The sequence below is a fragment of the Heteronotia binoei genome, chromosome 7 (genome assembly GCF_032191835.1).
Source record: "Heteronotia binoei isolate CCM8104 ecotype False Entrance Well chromosome 7, APGP_CSIRO_Hbin_v1, whole genome shotgun sequence".
NCBI lineage: Eukaryota > Metazoa > Chordata > Lepidosauria > Squamata > Gekkonidae > Heteronotia > Heteronotia binoei.
Window position 1 is genome coordinate 62257344 of NC_083229.1, and position 13596 is coordinate 62270939.

General features: G+C 39.9%; 1 protein-coding gene across 1 annotated transcript in view; it reads right to left on the minus strand.

Annotated features, from left to right (window-relative positions):
* The window catches only part of NSMAF (neutral sphingomyelinase activation associated factor), a 50059-nt gene that overhangs the window by 24179 nt on the left and 12284 nt on the right, over positions 1–13596 (minus strand). The window contains exons 6-12 of the mRNA XM_060243732.1: positions 7447–7497; positions 6755–6826; positions 6070–6117; positions 5929–5981; positions 4997–5126; positions 3255–3326; positions 1744–1852 (exon numbers count right to left, since the gene is read on the minus strand). Coding sequence (XP_060099715.1) covers positions 1744–1852; positions 3255–3326; positions 4997–5126; positions 5929–5981; positions 6070–6117; positions 6755–6826; positions 7447–7497 — 535 coding nt within the window. The remainder of the gene's footprint in view (positions 1–1743; positions 1853–3254; positions 3327–4996; positions 5127–5928; positions 5982–6069; positions 6118–6754; positions 6827–7446; positions 7498–13596) is intronic.

Consider the following 13596-nt stretch of genomic DNA (forward strand, 5'->3'; position numbering starts at 1 on the left):
GGCCCTGGCCAGTACCTGGTTTAGGATTTACTTCATTTCCACAGGGCATTTGGTTGAGGCAGTGACAGTACACCAAGCAGTCTGGCACTCTCATACCACCCTCCCTCCATTCTCCAGAAGCATCCCCCAAGAAGCCACTGAAGAAATTATATTCATCATCTGTAATATAAGTAATATTTTTACTACAGTGTTTTTAATTTAAGATATTGTATTTTTACTATGTTGTTAGCCTCCCTGAGCCCTACTCCAGGGAAGGGCAGCCAATAAACCAAATATAATAAATAAAATAACCTTCAACCAGGAAGCTAATACATCTACCCAAGCATTTATTTGTTTTTAATAGCTCTACCACCTTCCCAAATTTTTAAGCTCTGTATTACTGGTTTTAGAAGAAAAGTAGGTTTTTATACCCCTTTTCTTTACCTTAAGGAGAGAAAGTTACAATCACCTTCCTTTCCTCTCCCCACAACAGGCAACTTGTGAGATAGGTGAGGCTGAGAGAGTTCTATAAAAACTGTGAGCAGCTGAAGGCCACACAGCAGGCTTCATGTGGAAGAGTGGGACATTTTAACCACTACACCATGATGGCTCTTTGAGTGTTTTTTCTTTTAATGTGCCATCAGATATTTTATTACCAAGAAATTGTAGATTTTATTATTTGTGTATGTTATATTAATGCTTGGTGTTTAACAGTTTGCAGAGGACCAGAGACACATAAACTCTCTACATAAAACAGTCCAGCTATATGGATGCCTGACCTGCTAACTCACCAAGTTTGGATGTGCCACAGGGGACCCAAACAGCACAAGTGAGGTAGGATAGCAGAAGGAAGAGAACCACAGCACAGCATGGAACAGTAAAAGTAATGCTGGTACTGCTGGAGAACTGCTGTTGCCACTTGAATGCTTGTAAGATCCAAGGCACTTTGCCTATGTGGCAGGTTTTAAAAAAAAAGAAGAGGACAAGGGCAGGCTCTGCCACTTCGGAGGCAGATCAGTTAAGGAGAGAAAAATCTTCAGAAAACTCCCTCTACCCACCACTACTGAGGCCAACATGGAAGGCACTTATGGATACCTCAGAAGACCTTCCATCCTGAAGAGAGGCCTGGAGCAGGCAGGGAGGCTTTCAACACACATATTGCCAGACAGAGAAGGAAGCAGCAAGGAGAACACAATACACTAATAAAGTACAGCAAAAGTCAGAACACAGAACTTTCAGTACATATCTGGCTTGGTATGCAGATTTATCCATTTCTAGTCCTTAAGTTGCATTCTCCCAGTGATCTGAGGTACTGTAGATTTATGGTTCAGAGAAGCGCCCAGTTCCAATGTGAGTAAGTTATCAATTCAGTAACTTAACCTTAGTACTGAAATAATACCTTTCCATTCAATTCTATATTGCTAAGAAGATATTGGATTTATATCCTGCCCTCCACTCCAAAAAGTCTCAGAGCGGCTCACAATCTCCTTTTCCTTCCTCCCCCACAACACACACCCTGTGAGGTGGGTGGGGCTGGAGAGGGCTCTCACAGCAGCTACCCTTTCAAGGACAACCTCTGCCAGAGCTATGGCTAACCCAAGGCCATGCTAGCAGGTGCAAGTGGAGGAGTGGGGAATCAAACCCGGTTCTCCCAGATAAGAGTCCACACACTTAACCACTACACCAAACTGGCTAAAAAAGCAAGAATCAGTCTACTTGTCATACGCATATCAGATTTTTTTAAAAAAAATCCGTTGCTTATACCTAAATATGTTGCCACGTAGAAATAGACATCATCTCGATCTTGAGTGTTGTAGAACTTCAAATAGATATCTGAACAAAGATCATCCTCTGTGCAGAATACCTCCAGACCCTTAGAAATTTAAGAGAAACATATTGAGGAATAAAATTCAATAACAGAGTAGTACTACAGTGTTCTTTGGGCACAGATATTCAATGCACTTTGCTGCCCTCATACCTGGTTTGGTGACACCATACAGCTTCGTTACCCAATACTCCTTGAGAATGGGCGTTGCCTCATATATACCAAATACTTAAGCTTATTGTTCTGCCCCGCATGCTATCCAGAGATCTTTAGTGGTCAAACCCCAGCCCATTTGTAACACCATGGCAACAGTCTTTACACTTGGTGGGAACTTTCCCTCACCCCAGAGCCATAAGAAGGCAAACAAGCAGGCCAGCTGTGCATGAATCCTCCAGTACAGCTGTACCCTGGCAGCCTGAGAACAGCAGAGAGAAAGGAGGCACCAGAGGAAAATGCCAGCAGGCAGCACTGATGAGGGCGGGGGCGGGAGCCGAGCCTCATGCACAGAGGGGCAAAGAAGCATGTGTACCCACAGAGAGGGCTCTGAGTGCCACCTCTGGCATGCATGCCAAAGGTTTGCCACTACTACCCTAGACTATGTGCCACCGCCCCCACACACACACACTGATAACATCACCCAATTTGTCACCCCCAGAAGGCCAGCACTCTAGACAATTGCCTAGTGGCAGGGTGGCCCTGGCTGAAGGGGAGGAGCCTGCCCTCTGCGGATAGACAATGTGAAACATTCGTAACAGTTTGACAATTGTCCTTGGAGAGCAAAAAGGAACGCTGGGTTATATCCAAAGGTGGTGAGGGACGGTGGCTCAGTGGTAGAGCATCTGCTTGGGAAGCAGAAGGTCCCAGGTTCAATTCCTGGCATCTCCAAAAAAGGGTCCACGCAAATAGGTGTGAAAAACCTCAGCTTGAGACCCTGGAGTGCCACTGCCAATCTGAGTAGACAATACTGACTTTGATGGACCAAGGGTCTGATTCAGTATAAGGCAGCTACATATGTCCCTATGTCCATGTCCATATGTGGTGTTCCACAAGTATAATGGAACTTCTGTTCAGGGAGAGGGGCAATTTTGCAGCTTCCCCTTCCCATGGCAGACCCTGACTTCAGAGGGTTTTTTGAGGGTTCCCCAGATTCAGGGAGTTCAGTGGGGTGGAGGAAGCGGCTATAGTTCCTTCTGTAGTACCTTGAATTCAGCCTCTGAGCAATTTCATGTGGCAATCTTATACAACACCAGGAGTGGCCAATGGTTGCTCTCCGGATGTTTTTTTGCCTACAACTCCCATCAGCCCCAGCCATTGGTCATGCTGGCTGGGGCTGATGGGAGTTGTAGGCAAAAAACATCTGGAGAGCTACCGTTGGCCACCCGTTATACACAAAAGTATGCATAGAATGCACCTGAGAATAAAGGAATGTACACAAACATTAGGAACTTACCAGTGGCAACAGGCCATGTCTTCTTTTATATATGCGTCTAACACTATGCAGTGTCACTTGGACTACAGGCTTCTATACGACAAAAAGAGATACAAAATTCAGAAAAATTGTAAGAGTTACAAGGGAAATTTTTTTTATGCTTCTGGGTTTTACTGGCTGATCTAATGTTAATGGTTTAATGATTTTGTCTTTTATGCTGCAAGCTGGGCAGTGGCTTCCTCACAAGGCCTTGCTGAGGGGAGGTGGTAAGTTTTTTTTGAGGGGGGTCATCATCACCTAGAGAGCCAGAAATCCTTGTGCCAGTGCTGTAAATGTTTTCACCAATAATTATATAATACGCACCATGCAATACTATCATTTCCCAACATTATATGCAAAAGCTTTAACTTTCTCCTAGGTTTCTACTGAAATTGGGCCTCAACATTTATATGTTTTTTGGGAAAAAAGAATTAAGTTTCAAAGATCACACTATACTAGCTCTACAGAATTAGCATTAGCCAATTACTAACCCTCCAAAACAGTGCTAATGCAGCCATGCTGCTGAAAGCAATTGAGAGTAATTAAAGGGAGGAAAAAAGAGAGTGGGAAGCTAGGCTGCTCAAATCCCTGAATGCTTATGGAATCCTGTAAGGAGAGTTCAGATGTCTGAATTTTTGATTTCCCCCCAAATTCTTGCAGGCCTCTCTAACTTGCATATTAGAACTCTCAACAAAAATGAAATAATGTGGTTTAAATTATATAATTTTATATATAACTTTAAGAAGCTGCTTGTTTGTACAATTTAACAGGTTGAAAGTAGGTAAATGAAAAATGTTCTAATATGAGTCATGTATTTTGTATTTTAGCAGTTTCTTATCATGTATATATAAAACAACATCAATTTCAACAATGCAAGTCTTGTGGTGTTTTCAAGGCAGACAAGAAAGTTAATGAGGGGCATTCATGTGTTTCTCCTTCATTTCCCTCTTGAGAGTTCTGGCACCTCTTTTTCAGAAAAACAGTCCTGATGAAAGTCGTTTTACAACATGCAAATCTGAATTACTATAGATAACATTCTTCCTATTAAAAAGCAGAATGAAAATGTCAACAGCTTCCACAGAAAATACTAAGCCTGCCCTTTATCCATTTTTATGTGGTTAAAAAGAAAAAGCTCACCAAAGGCCTTTGAACCTTAAGCAAATCACTGTATAAAGCAGGGGTGTCAAACATGTGCCCCAGGGGCCAAATAAGGCCCTCAGAATGTTCCTATTAGGCCCCCTGAGCAACTGGCTCTTGTCTGCTTCCTTCTCCCTCTCTTGCTTCCTTCTGAATCTCAGCTTGATTTACACAAGGCTTGCCCAGTTGCACAGGAGCTACAGAGCAAAACCTCAGTTTTCTCAATTGGTTGAAGCTCCTCCCCCTCCTGGTCCCCTGGGGAGGGAGGGAAAGAGCCAGAGCTTCCTTTGCCCAGTTCCCTGGATTCCATGGGAGAAATAAAAAGAAAGCACCTTTAAGACCAACAAGTAATAATGTTTTAAACATGTTTGATCTTACAGCGTTTTTTTAGTCATGTTTGTCTGTGTCCTTTAAAAGGTTTATATCTCTGCTACCTAATCTTAAGTAGGTACACACATGGCCCGGCCCAGCCCAACAACGTCTATTTATATCAGATCTGGCCCTCATAACAAATGAGTTCGACACCCCTGGTCTAAAGCATCCCCAAGACCAGTAGAATAGAAAATCAGAACAGTAGAGTTACTTACAGGATAGCCATTAAGAGGCTGGAAATACAAGTTTGCATCAGTGATGCACACATGACCTGGGTTAGTCACCAGTGGAGTAACCATTTCAGCTTTACATTCCATATGCAATGTTTCAGAAACATTCTGAAATCTACAAAAAGTAACAAATACTGAGTTACTTTAACACATGATTCTGAATAAAAAGTAAGTTACCTTGTTCATCTGTCTGAAGCGCAACTTCTGCTGCACTTTTAAATATACATCTGAGATTTTCTCAACTTTGTATTTTCTGTTGCCACTAAATGGAATTTATTCCACAACAACTGGCATGTGCATGAATTCTCAGCTGCTTAGGGCATACCAATGCGGATTTCAATTAATTTATAAATGGCACCTTTGCAAAGCAAGACTCAAATTAGAACCAGCAGAACAACTCCATAAAATATTAAGGAACAAGGCAAGGCAGCGAGCTTGTCATTCCTGAAGAATGAATTTTCATGTAAGATGCCCTGAAATCTTCATGTTTAGACATTAGTCTCTACATTCAATAAGTGAAAGGCAACTCCCAAATTCAGCCATACAAAATTTATTTTTCTAGAACACATAAATCTTAAAAAGACAGAAGGAAACAAAATATTTCAATGTAATGGGACATGGGAAGCATTAAGGAGAGCAGATTATGGTTAGATCCAATGGAGCTCCATTTATGTCACAGATGAATGGCTCTTTTCCTGCCACAGACATCTGTACTCCCCATGAAGTGGCTTCCTATGGTCTGTGGTGCTTCCTGAACAGTGTGACATGCAGTCTCAGATATTTCAGAGACAGGGAGTAGAGGGACTCTGGTTCTGAATACATTTTTTTGCCTACTACCTTAAGCATCATTTTATTTTCTTAAAGAGTGGAATGAGTTTTTTTCTAGAATGAATTGTTATATATAGTAAGAAACATACCTGTTCTTGTCAAATGATGCCCTGGCCAAACGCGATTGCAATATAGCCGTTATCTAAATTTGAGAAACAATGCTATGTGTTATATTTTTAATATACTTCAACCATCACAAGAAACTGTTTATATTGTTTTAATATATTTACCATAGCAGCCTGGTCTCCCAGCCTGTCAAGGTGAGATGCTCTGTACAACTGATTAAAAACAGAAGCAGGAAGCCTGAGTTTGGAAGATCATACAAATATGGTCTGGTAGTCCACAGAGGTCTATATCTAAGCAACATGCCTTGCATCATCTCCCCCCGCCCCCACCCCACAAGTCACTAGGCTGACCCTTGCATGATTTGCTATGAAATCCAGCATGGATTTGCTTCAGCCTAATCTCTCCCTGAAATCAACACACTTAGACTGTAATAACTCTGCATGGGCAACTGTTAGCTGAGATTTCCCATTTAACTCTAACACAGATCACAGCTTTTCATATCATAACTTTTTATTAAAAAATCAGACTAGGAAATATTTGCTGTCTACATATCCTGAGCAAGACTTCTTACAATCTTACAATAGCAGTTCTTGCTTCTATTTTGATAGGGCTTACAATGGAGACTCATTGAAAGGGCTATGATACATTTGATTTGTGTCCATTTTACAAAAACCCTTTCTTCAAAAAAAAGATGTCTGCTAACTGCAGGAGAACGACATGTATTCTGAGCAGAAAGCTGCTCCAGTTATTTGCCTAAATATTTGACTATGAAAATATTTTAATATATACAATAGATGACAGAATTATGTACAACAGTCACTGGTGATACTGTCAAAAGCACAGTCACACCTGGTGAAGGGTATGTATAACATCTTCAACCTTTCCAGGAACATCGAGTTCAAACACATATTCAGTTTTACCCTAAGAGAGAGAGGGAGAAAAGCCATTTTAAATTAGGTTGGAATACAGAAGTCACAAGACTTCTCCCATTCTTTAGAAACAATGGCCTTTGAAACCGTTGGCCACCAGTCAACAGTTCTTACTTGGTGGTTAGGTTCTGCTGATCTTCAAAAGAAGGATTTTGGGGGATGGGTACACAGTGAGAGGTTTACAGGAACTGTAACCCCAATCCCACCCCCTCCACCCCCTCATGCCTTTATTTTCTATCAGGAAGTCAAACTACTAAAATCTGAGTGCAGTTTTGGCTCAGCAGGTCTTTCCCCACCCCATTGCCATGGTTGTGACATGTGGCAAACCAAACAAATATGTTCCTTGACCAATTTTACAAAGGTCTCCCATATGGAGCTCTCAGAGATTTTTTTTATAGGCATCACACAATTTGTTTCATGAAGATATTAAAGTCTGCATCAAGATAAATTATATCCAATGATATTTGTTCGATCATGATGTCAAGATTATGTTAGTCATTATCTTCCTTTCTTTTAATTTTATTCTCTGGGTAATTCACCAATAAATATTCTTTCAGGAATTAGAACTAAGGTTTCATGGAATTTAGATGCCAAGAAGCAGTGAATACTTACTCTTTCTGTTTTAAAGGGTGCAATAATGTTTTGCTCTTTAGTGAGAAAAGCCTATGAAGAAAGGAACCATTATTCAGAATATGCTCTAGTAATAAGTTTTTGCATTTTGATTTTGTTGGGCACCTGGAGATACAGGAGGGCTTACTGGGGGAAAGCAAACGTAGAAACAAGAATGGACAAAGGGAGGGAAGCTATACATTATATAGCACTGCAAAGTCAAAGTAACCTTTGATAGCATACAACAATTTAACAAACAAACAGCAGCCAGCAACAGAACACTAATCAAGAGCCACTGATGATACAGTCTCTCCTAGAGGCAAAATATAAAAACTTGGCCACCACTTAATAATATAATAATAATAAATTTTAATTTATATCCCGCCCTCCCCGCCGAAGCAGGCTCAGGGCGGCTTACATGACATAGTACATTGTACCATGATACAATAAAATACAAAGCAATTTGGATTAAAATACAATTACATAAAAACAACATTTGAATTAATAATTTAAATTACAATATAACATAAAATGGTGCTACAGTCTTAATATGCATATGAACACAGTTTTTGTGGTGATGGTGCAATGGTTCCACCTTAAAAGGCCAGCTGAAAGAGGACAGTTTTACACTTCAATTGTACCAACACAACAGCTGAAGTGTAAAAAATGTGTCTTATGTTCATCAGGCTGATTTTTCTGTTTTCTTAGTAAAGGCTCTAAGTAAAAAACATGGAGGTCACAATAAGAACAATATAAAAACACATGCTCTAGAGATTCTGTTTTGTCTGCACTACAAGCACAGTCTATCACAATATGGGAGGAGGAGGAGACTGCAGATTTATACCCCACCCTTCTCTCTGAATCAGAAACTCAGAGTGGCTTACAATCTCCTTTATCTTCCTTCCCCACAACAGACATCCTGTGAGGTGGGTGGGGCTGAGAGGGCTCTCACAGCAGCTGCCCTTTCAAGGACAACTCCTACAATAGCTATGGCTAACCCAAGACCATTCTAGCAGCTGTAAGTGGAGGAGTGGGAAATCAAACCTGGTTTTCCCAGATAAGAGACTACTACACCAAACTGGCTCTCAGAAGGTAACACATTAAAGCAGCTTGCATATAGGCTCTCCGATGATATGGAACAGTTAAGCAAAAAAATTAAAAAAATACTCTGCTATAGACCTTTGGGGAAAATTCTTAACCTTATGTGGGAGCATCTACAAGTAGCACTGCTGATAAGCTCTAGTCATTCAATGTCTATTAACCTTTGCTTGATGAGGATAAAGGCTGCTTTTTCTGTGAGAATTCCTTAAAGCCCTACTAAGGCAATCTTCTTTTTTATATGAGATAACCAAACAGACGATTGGGACTCCACGAGCATTTGTGGGATGAGTGAACAGGAGTTAGTTCTAAAGAGTAATTTAAGCCAGAATTTGAATGTTATGATCCAGGCCATTGTAACCAGAAGCCTTTGATTGAGTTCCAATCAGCTGCATATGGCACTGCAGATGTGCAAAGAGTCTACCATTTAAGTCTACCATGCTTGCTCCAGAACCACCTCAAAATTTAGGTCCTTATGACCATTCAAGATCTGTTTGGAGTAATATATGCATCTCGTTTCCAACTACAGAAGCTGGAGAAAAGATACATATATTACTTCAAACAAACCTCAACTGCTGACAGAATTTTTACATAAGTGATTTTGCCCAGTAGTGCAACAGCTCTATGTGTACATCTAATTATCCCCAAATGGTATCAAGCCAGGTTAATGGTTAGGAGTGCTGGACTATGAAATACCTGGATTCAATTTCCCACCATTAAGCTCATCGTATGACTGTGAGCCAGCCAGGGTCATTTCATAGAAAACAAGGTGCTGGAGCTCATTAGCACAACATTTGCATATACCACACACCCCTGACATCACCAGATGGTGTACTAAATTATATCAGCTCAGCATCTACTTTAAAATGCTTCTTGATTATAATGTCATAATAAAACCTTATTCCTATCTTACTTTTTAAATTACTTTCTCCTATGTGGCTTGATGAAGATTTCCATCTGTCCACTTTACATGTTTTTGGTTATTTTCCCATTGTTTGTGGGGGGGAAAAGGGTATTAGAAAGTTTGTCAAATCTTAAAACACCAAAATTCTCTCAGGGGGACTGAACAATGGAGCCCAGAAGCAATTTTTTGGGGGGAGGAAGGGGTTAAGAAAGAAAGAGCACAATAAAATTTAGAGGCTCCAGAGCGCCGCTCCTGTGAGCTCCTGCCCAAAATGAGCCACTCTCAAACTAACCTGCCTCAGAGGGTTGTTGACAGGATGATAAAGACTATGAGATAACTATATACATATCTTGAAAGAGAATGTATAGTATCTTGGGCTCCTTGGAAAAAAGGACAGCAGAAAAATGTGATACAGCCTGTTCCAGACTTCTCAAGTAACTGTCACAATGCCAGAGAACAAATCCAAGCACAAATCACATATGTATTGTGTCCTTCAATTTTTTAGCTCAGGACAGCATACATAGGAGCATCCCATTTTGCTTTCCATCACAACTCTGCAAAAGGGTTAGTATGAGAAACAGTAACCACAAAGTCTAAGCTACATCAGAAGGAATACCAACAGATAAACATAATTTAACCTGATCCTTCTATGCGTCAAGATTCTGCATAGCACCTAATATTTTGTGTAAAATTCCTAGTTGTTTATATTTTAATTATTTTATACTTGTAACTGAGATTGTTGGTTTTATTATGACTGTTAGCCACCTTGAGTCAGCTTTTGGAATGGGCAGGATATAAATCGAAGGTAAATAAAATAAATAAATAGATACATGGGTAAAACATATCAGCAACAGGAAACATATCTCTGCTCCAAAACTTGTAACTCACATGGCTCTTCATCTATTAGCCTTCACTAATACATAATATAATAAACTACTAAACATTATATGAAATGGGAAGCATTTAATAATTTTTGTCTCTTCAACCTCTCTTCAACACTGCATCCATTTTGAACCTTGCACATTACTAATAAAAACCAAAAACCTGTCTTGCTGGATTCTTTTGCTTAATTGTAGAGCAGAGAAAAACTTTGTCAACAAGCCAAAGAAAACTACTGTTGTCCCTGTACAATGTATCTTGCTATCCATTTCCAAATAATGCATGAGTGTTTTTATAAACTATAGCAGTGATTATCTAAATGGATTAATATATTAGTAGAGTGGTAAACTGTAGTACTGCAGTCCAAGTTCATGCTCATGACCTGAGTTAAATCCCAGCAGAAGCTGGGTTCAAGTAGCCAGCTCAAGGTTGACTTAGCCTTTCATCCTTCCAAGGTCAGTAAAGTGAGTACCCAACTTGCTGGGGGTAAAGTGCAGATGACTGGGGAAAGCAATGGCAAACCACCCCATAAAAAGTCTACTGTGAAAACATTGCGATGTGATGTCACCTCGGAGTTGGAAATGACTGGTCCTTGCACAGGGGACTACCTTTACCTTTAGACTGTGTGCATTTAGGACTATGTATATTTAGGAGTGTGCATTTGGGTCTCCCCAAAATGAAAATATACCCCCCCCCCAAAATCCCACCTTGTCTATTTTGGGGTAGGTTTAAATCACGTTGCAGGAGAAGCCAGCTCCAGGATCTAAGTGCCTCAGGGAGTGATCTCCCCGAGGCACACCAATCCTGGGTCTGCCTCCTTCTGCAGCACACTTAAACCAGGCCGCAGGAGAAGCTGTCCCACCCATGATCTGTGTACCTCCGAGAGCACTCTCCCTGTGGCACACATACATACATACACACGACATTTCCAAAACTAGAATAAAAAATTACAATTTCATCTAAAATCTAATAGCTAACTGCCCAACAGTTTCTGTGACCTGAGTATCACCATTCAGAACCTGGCTAGCCTAATTTGGATTAATTAAATGAAATGGATAAAATGTCTCTGGGGGAAAAAATTCTGGACTATAGTAAATGAACACGGAACTCCAGGAGTTCACCCACAATCTCTATAAATGGAAATGAACTGGGACCAAATCTCTAGTGGAAAAGCATTCTCAATGCTATACCCAGTTATCAATGGACTAGGTAATTACACAACATCCTTAAACAAAAAAGGAAAGTATATCAGAACTAAGGATGCACATGAACTACAGTCCTTTTAATGGTGTTTTTAGAAACCCTGAAAAACAGCTGAGCAACAGAACAGTTTTGCTCACTACCACTCAGATGTTTCGGCCTGTCTTCTGCAGTCTCTTTAAACTTTAAAGGAACTGCAGAAGATGACCTGAAAAACAGCTGTGGGGTGTCAGTAAATTGCTCACAGTTGTTTTGGACCATCTTCAAAAGCTTTAAAGCTTAAAGGGACTGCACAAGTCAGCTTAAAACAGCCGAGTGTGAGGATTGCCCCCCACTGCTCAGCTGTTTTTGCAGCTTCCAGTCTGAGAAGACAATACTGACTTTGATGGACCCAGGGTCTGATTCAGTAGAAGGCAGCTTCATATGTTCATATGTACTCTCTTTAAAGTCCTGCTTTCTGCTATGTCCCCAAATCACCACTAACAGCTTTAAAAGATTGTGGAAGTTCATGACAGTAGAGCTGTTGGATCCTTCTGTTTGCAAACCATGAACAGGACAAAATTCACGGCAAATTTTCTTCATGGTTCAGTCCCTAATCAGAATTTAAGCAAGTTAGGCAACCTGCAATATTAGCTTCATCCTACAGGAAATACTTGGGAACTGTTGTTCCTAAACAATATTTATGTCAGTTAAGACGAATCATTGTGCCATCACAGGAGAGCACAAAACCATACAATTAGTCAAGCACAGAAAATCACTCTTTAAACTGATTAATAATGCAACACACATCAGTATCAGCAACAAATCGCCACTTTCAAGGTAAAACTAAATTTATCAAGTATTAAATGTTCAAGACCAAGTGCCAACCCCCCTTTAAGGATGTTGCATTAATTTCCATCCTGACAGCGTACTGAAATAGCAAGTGCATCAACCAGAAGGTTACTCAAGATGTGCAAGTTTCCCATTAATTCTTCAATTTAATTCATTTTTCTTTTCTAAGTGAATGGCAATCAAGTGCTGCGGAGCCAAATTCAATCAAAAAATGTATTGACATTTGTACTACTGCATAGCAGCAGTCTCTAATGTTAATTTTGGGATTAAAAGAATTAGGGGGTGGGGAAGTGTTCTACTGAAGGATTCCCACTGCTTTCTTCTGTCTGAATCTAACCAAGCCTGGGTTGCCCCATTTTGGTTACTCAAACATTGGTCTATGTTCTTGTCTTCTATAGAATGGCCACCACAACATACTATAAATTATATTTTTTGTTCAGGATACTGCTGTTTAAACTTTATTTAAAATATTCCATATGATATCTCTTCACTATCTCCCTAGACTATTATTAAAGAAAGTCAGAGTAAAGGGAACAACATTTTCTGGCACTGTATTTGTTTATTTTCTGCATAAAATTGTGCAGAGCCTCCTGTGTTCTACAAGCTAGAATTCAGCAGAATTCTACTCTTTGCTGCCTCTCTTGTTATCCAAAAAGAGTGAACCTGAAGTATTGTTTCCTTTTCTCTACTTCCTTTAACCTTTCTGTATTAAAAAACAATCTCAAGCATTCAGCATAATTTTAAGCTTATTAATGATGCAAATTAAATAATCAAGTAGAAGAAAAACCCATAACTGAGCAAGAATGGCACATTCATTGTCCATATTAAGAGATAATTGTACACAGTATTATTCCATTTTATTAAAGCTGAACTAATGGAACAATTCATGCCATACTAGATTTCTTTTACTGTCTTTTTGATTAATGCTACCATAGTATTAAAATGTTTCTAGTTCACAAATTATAATCGTGCAAGTTTACTTCAATAGTATGTTCCTCCAGAATTCACCTCAGCACTATCATAAGAAATCTCTAACTAGAGATATTTCTTCAGGATTAAAATTCATCAATAGAAAAAGGTTTTAGTTAAAGATGATAGTTGGTTAAGATTATGCTGGCAATTGTGGATCTGTGCGTACAAGAAACTGTGCAGGACAAAGGCTGCAGTGAGGGGAAGAACTGGGCAAGATCACCTATGTTCTCTCTTGAACCAGTGGAAAAGCTGGTAAAATGCAAGACATT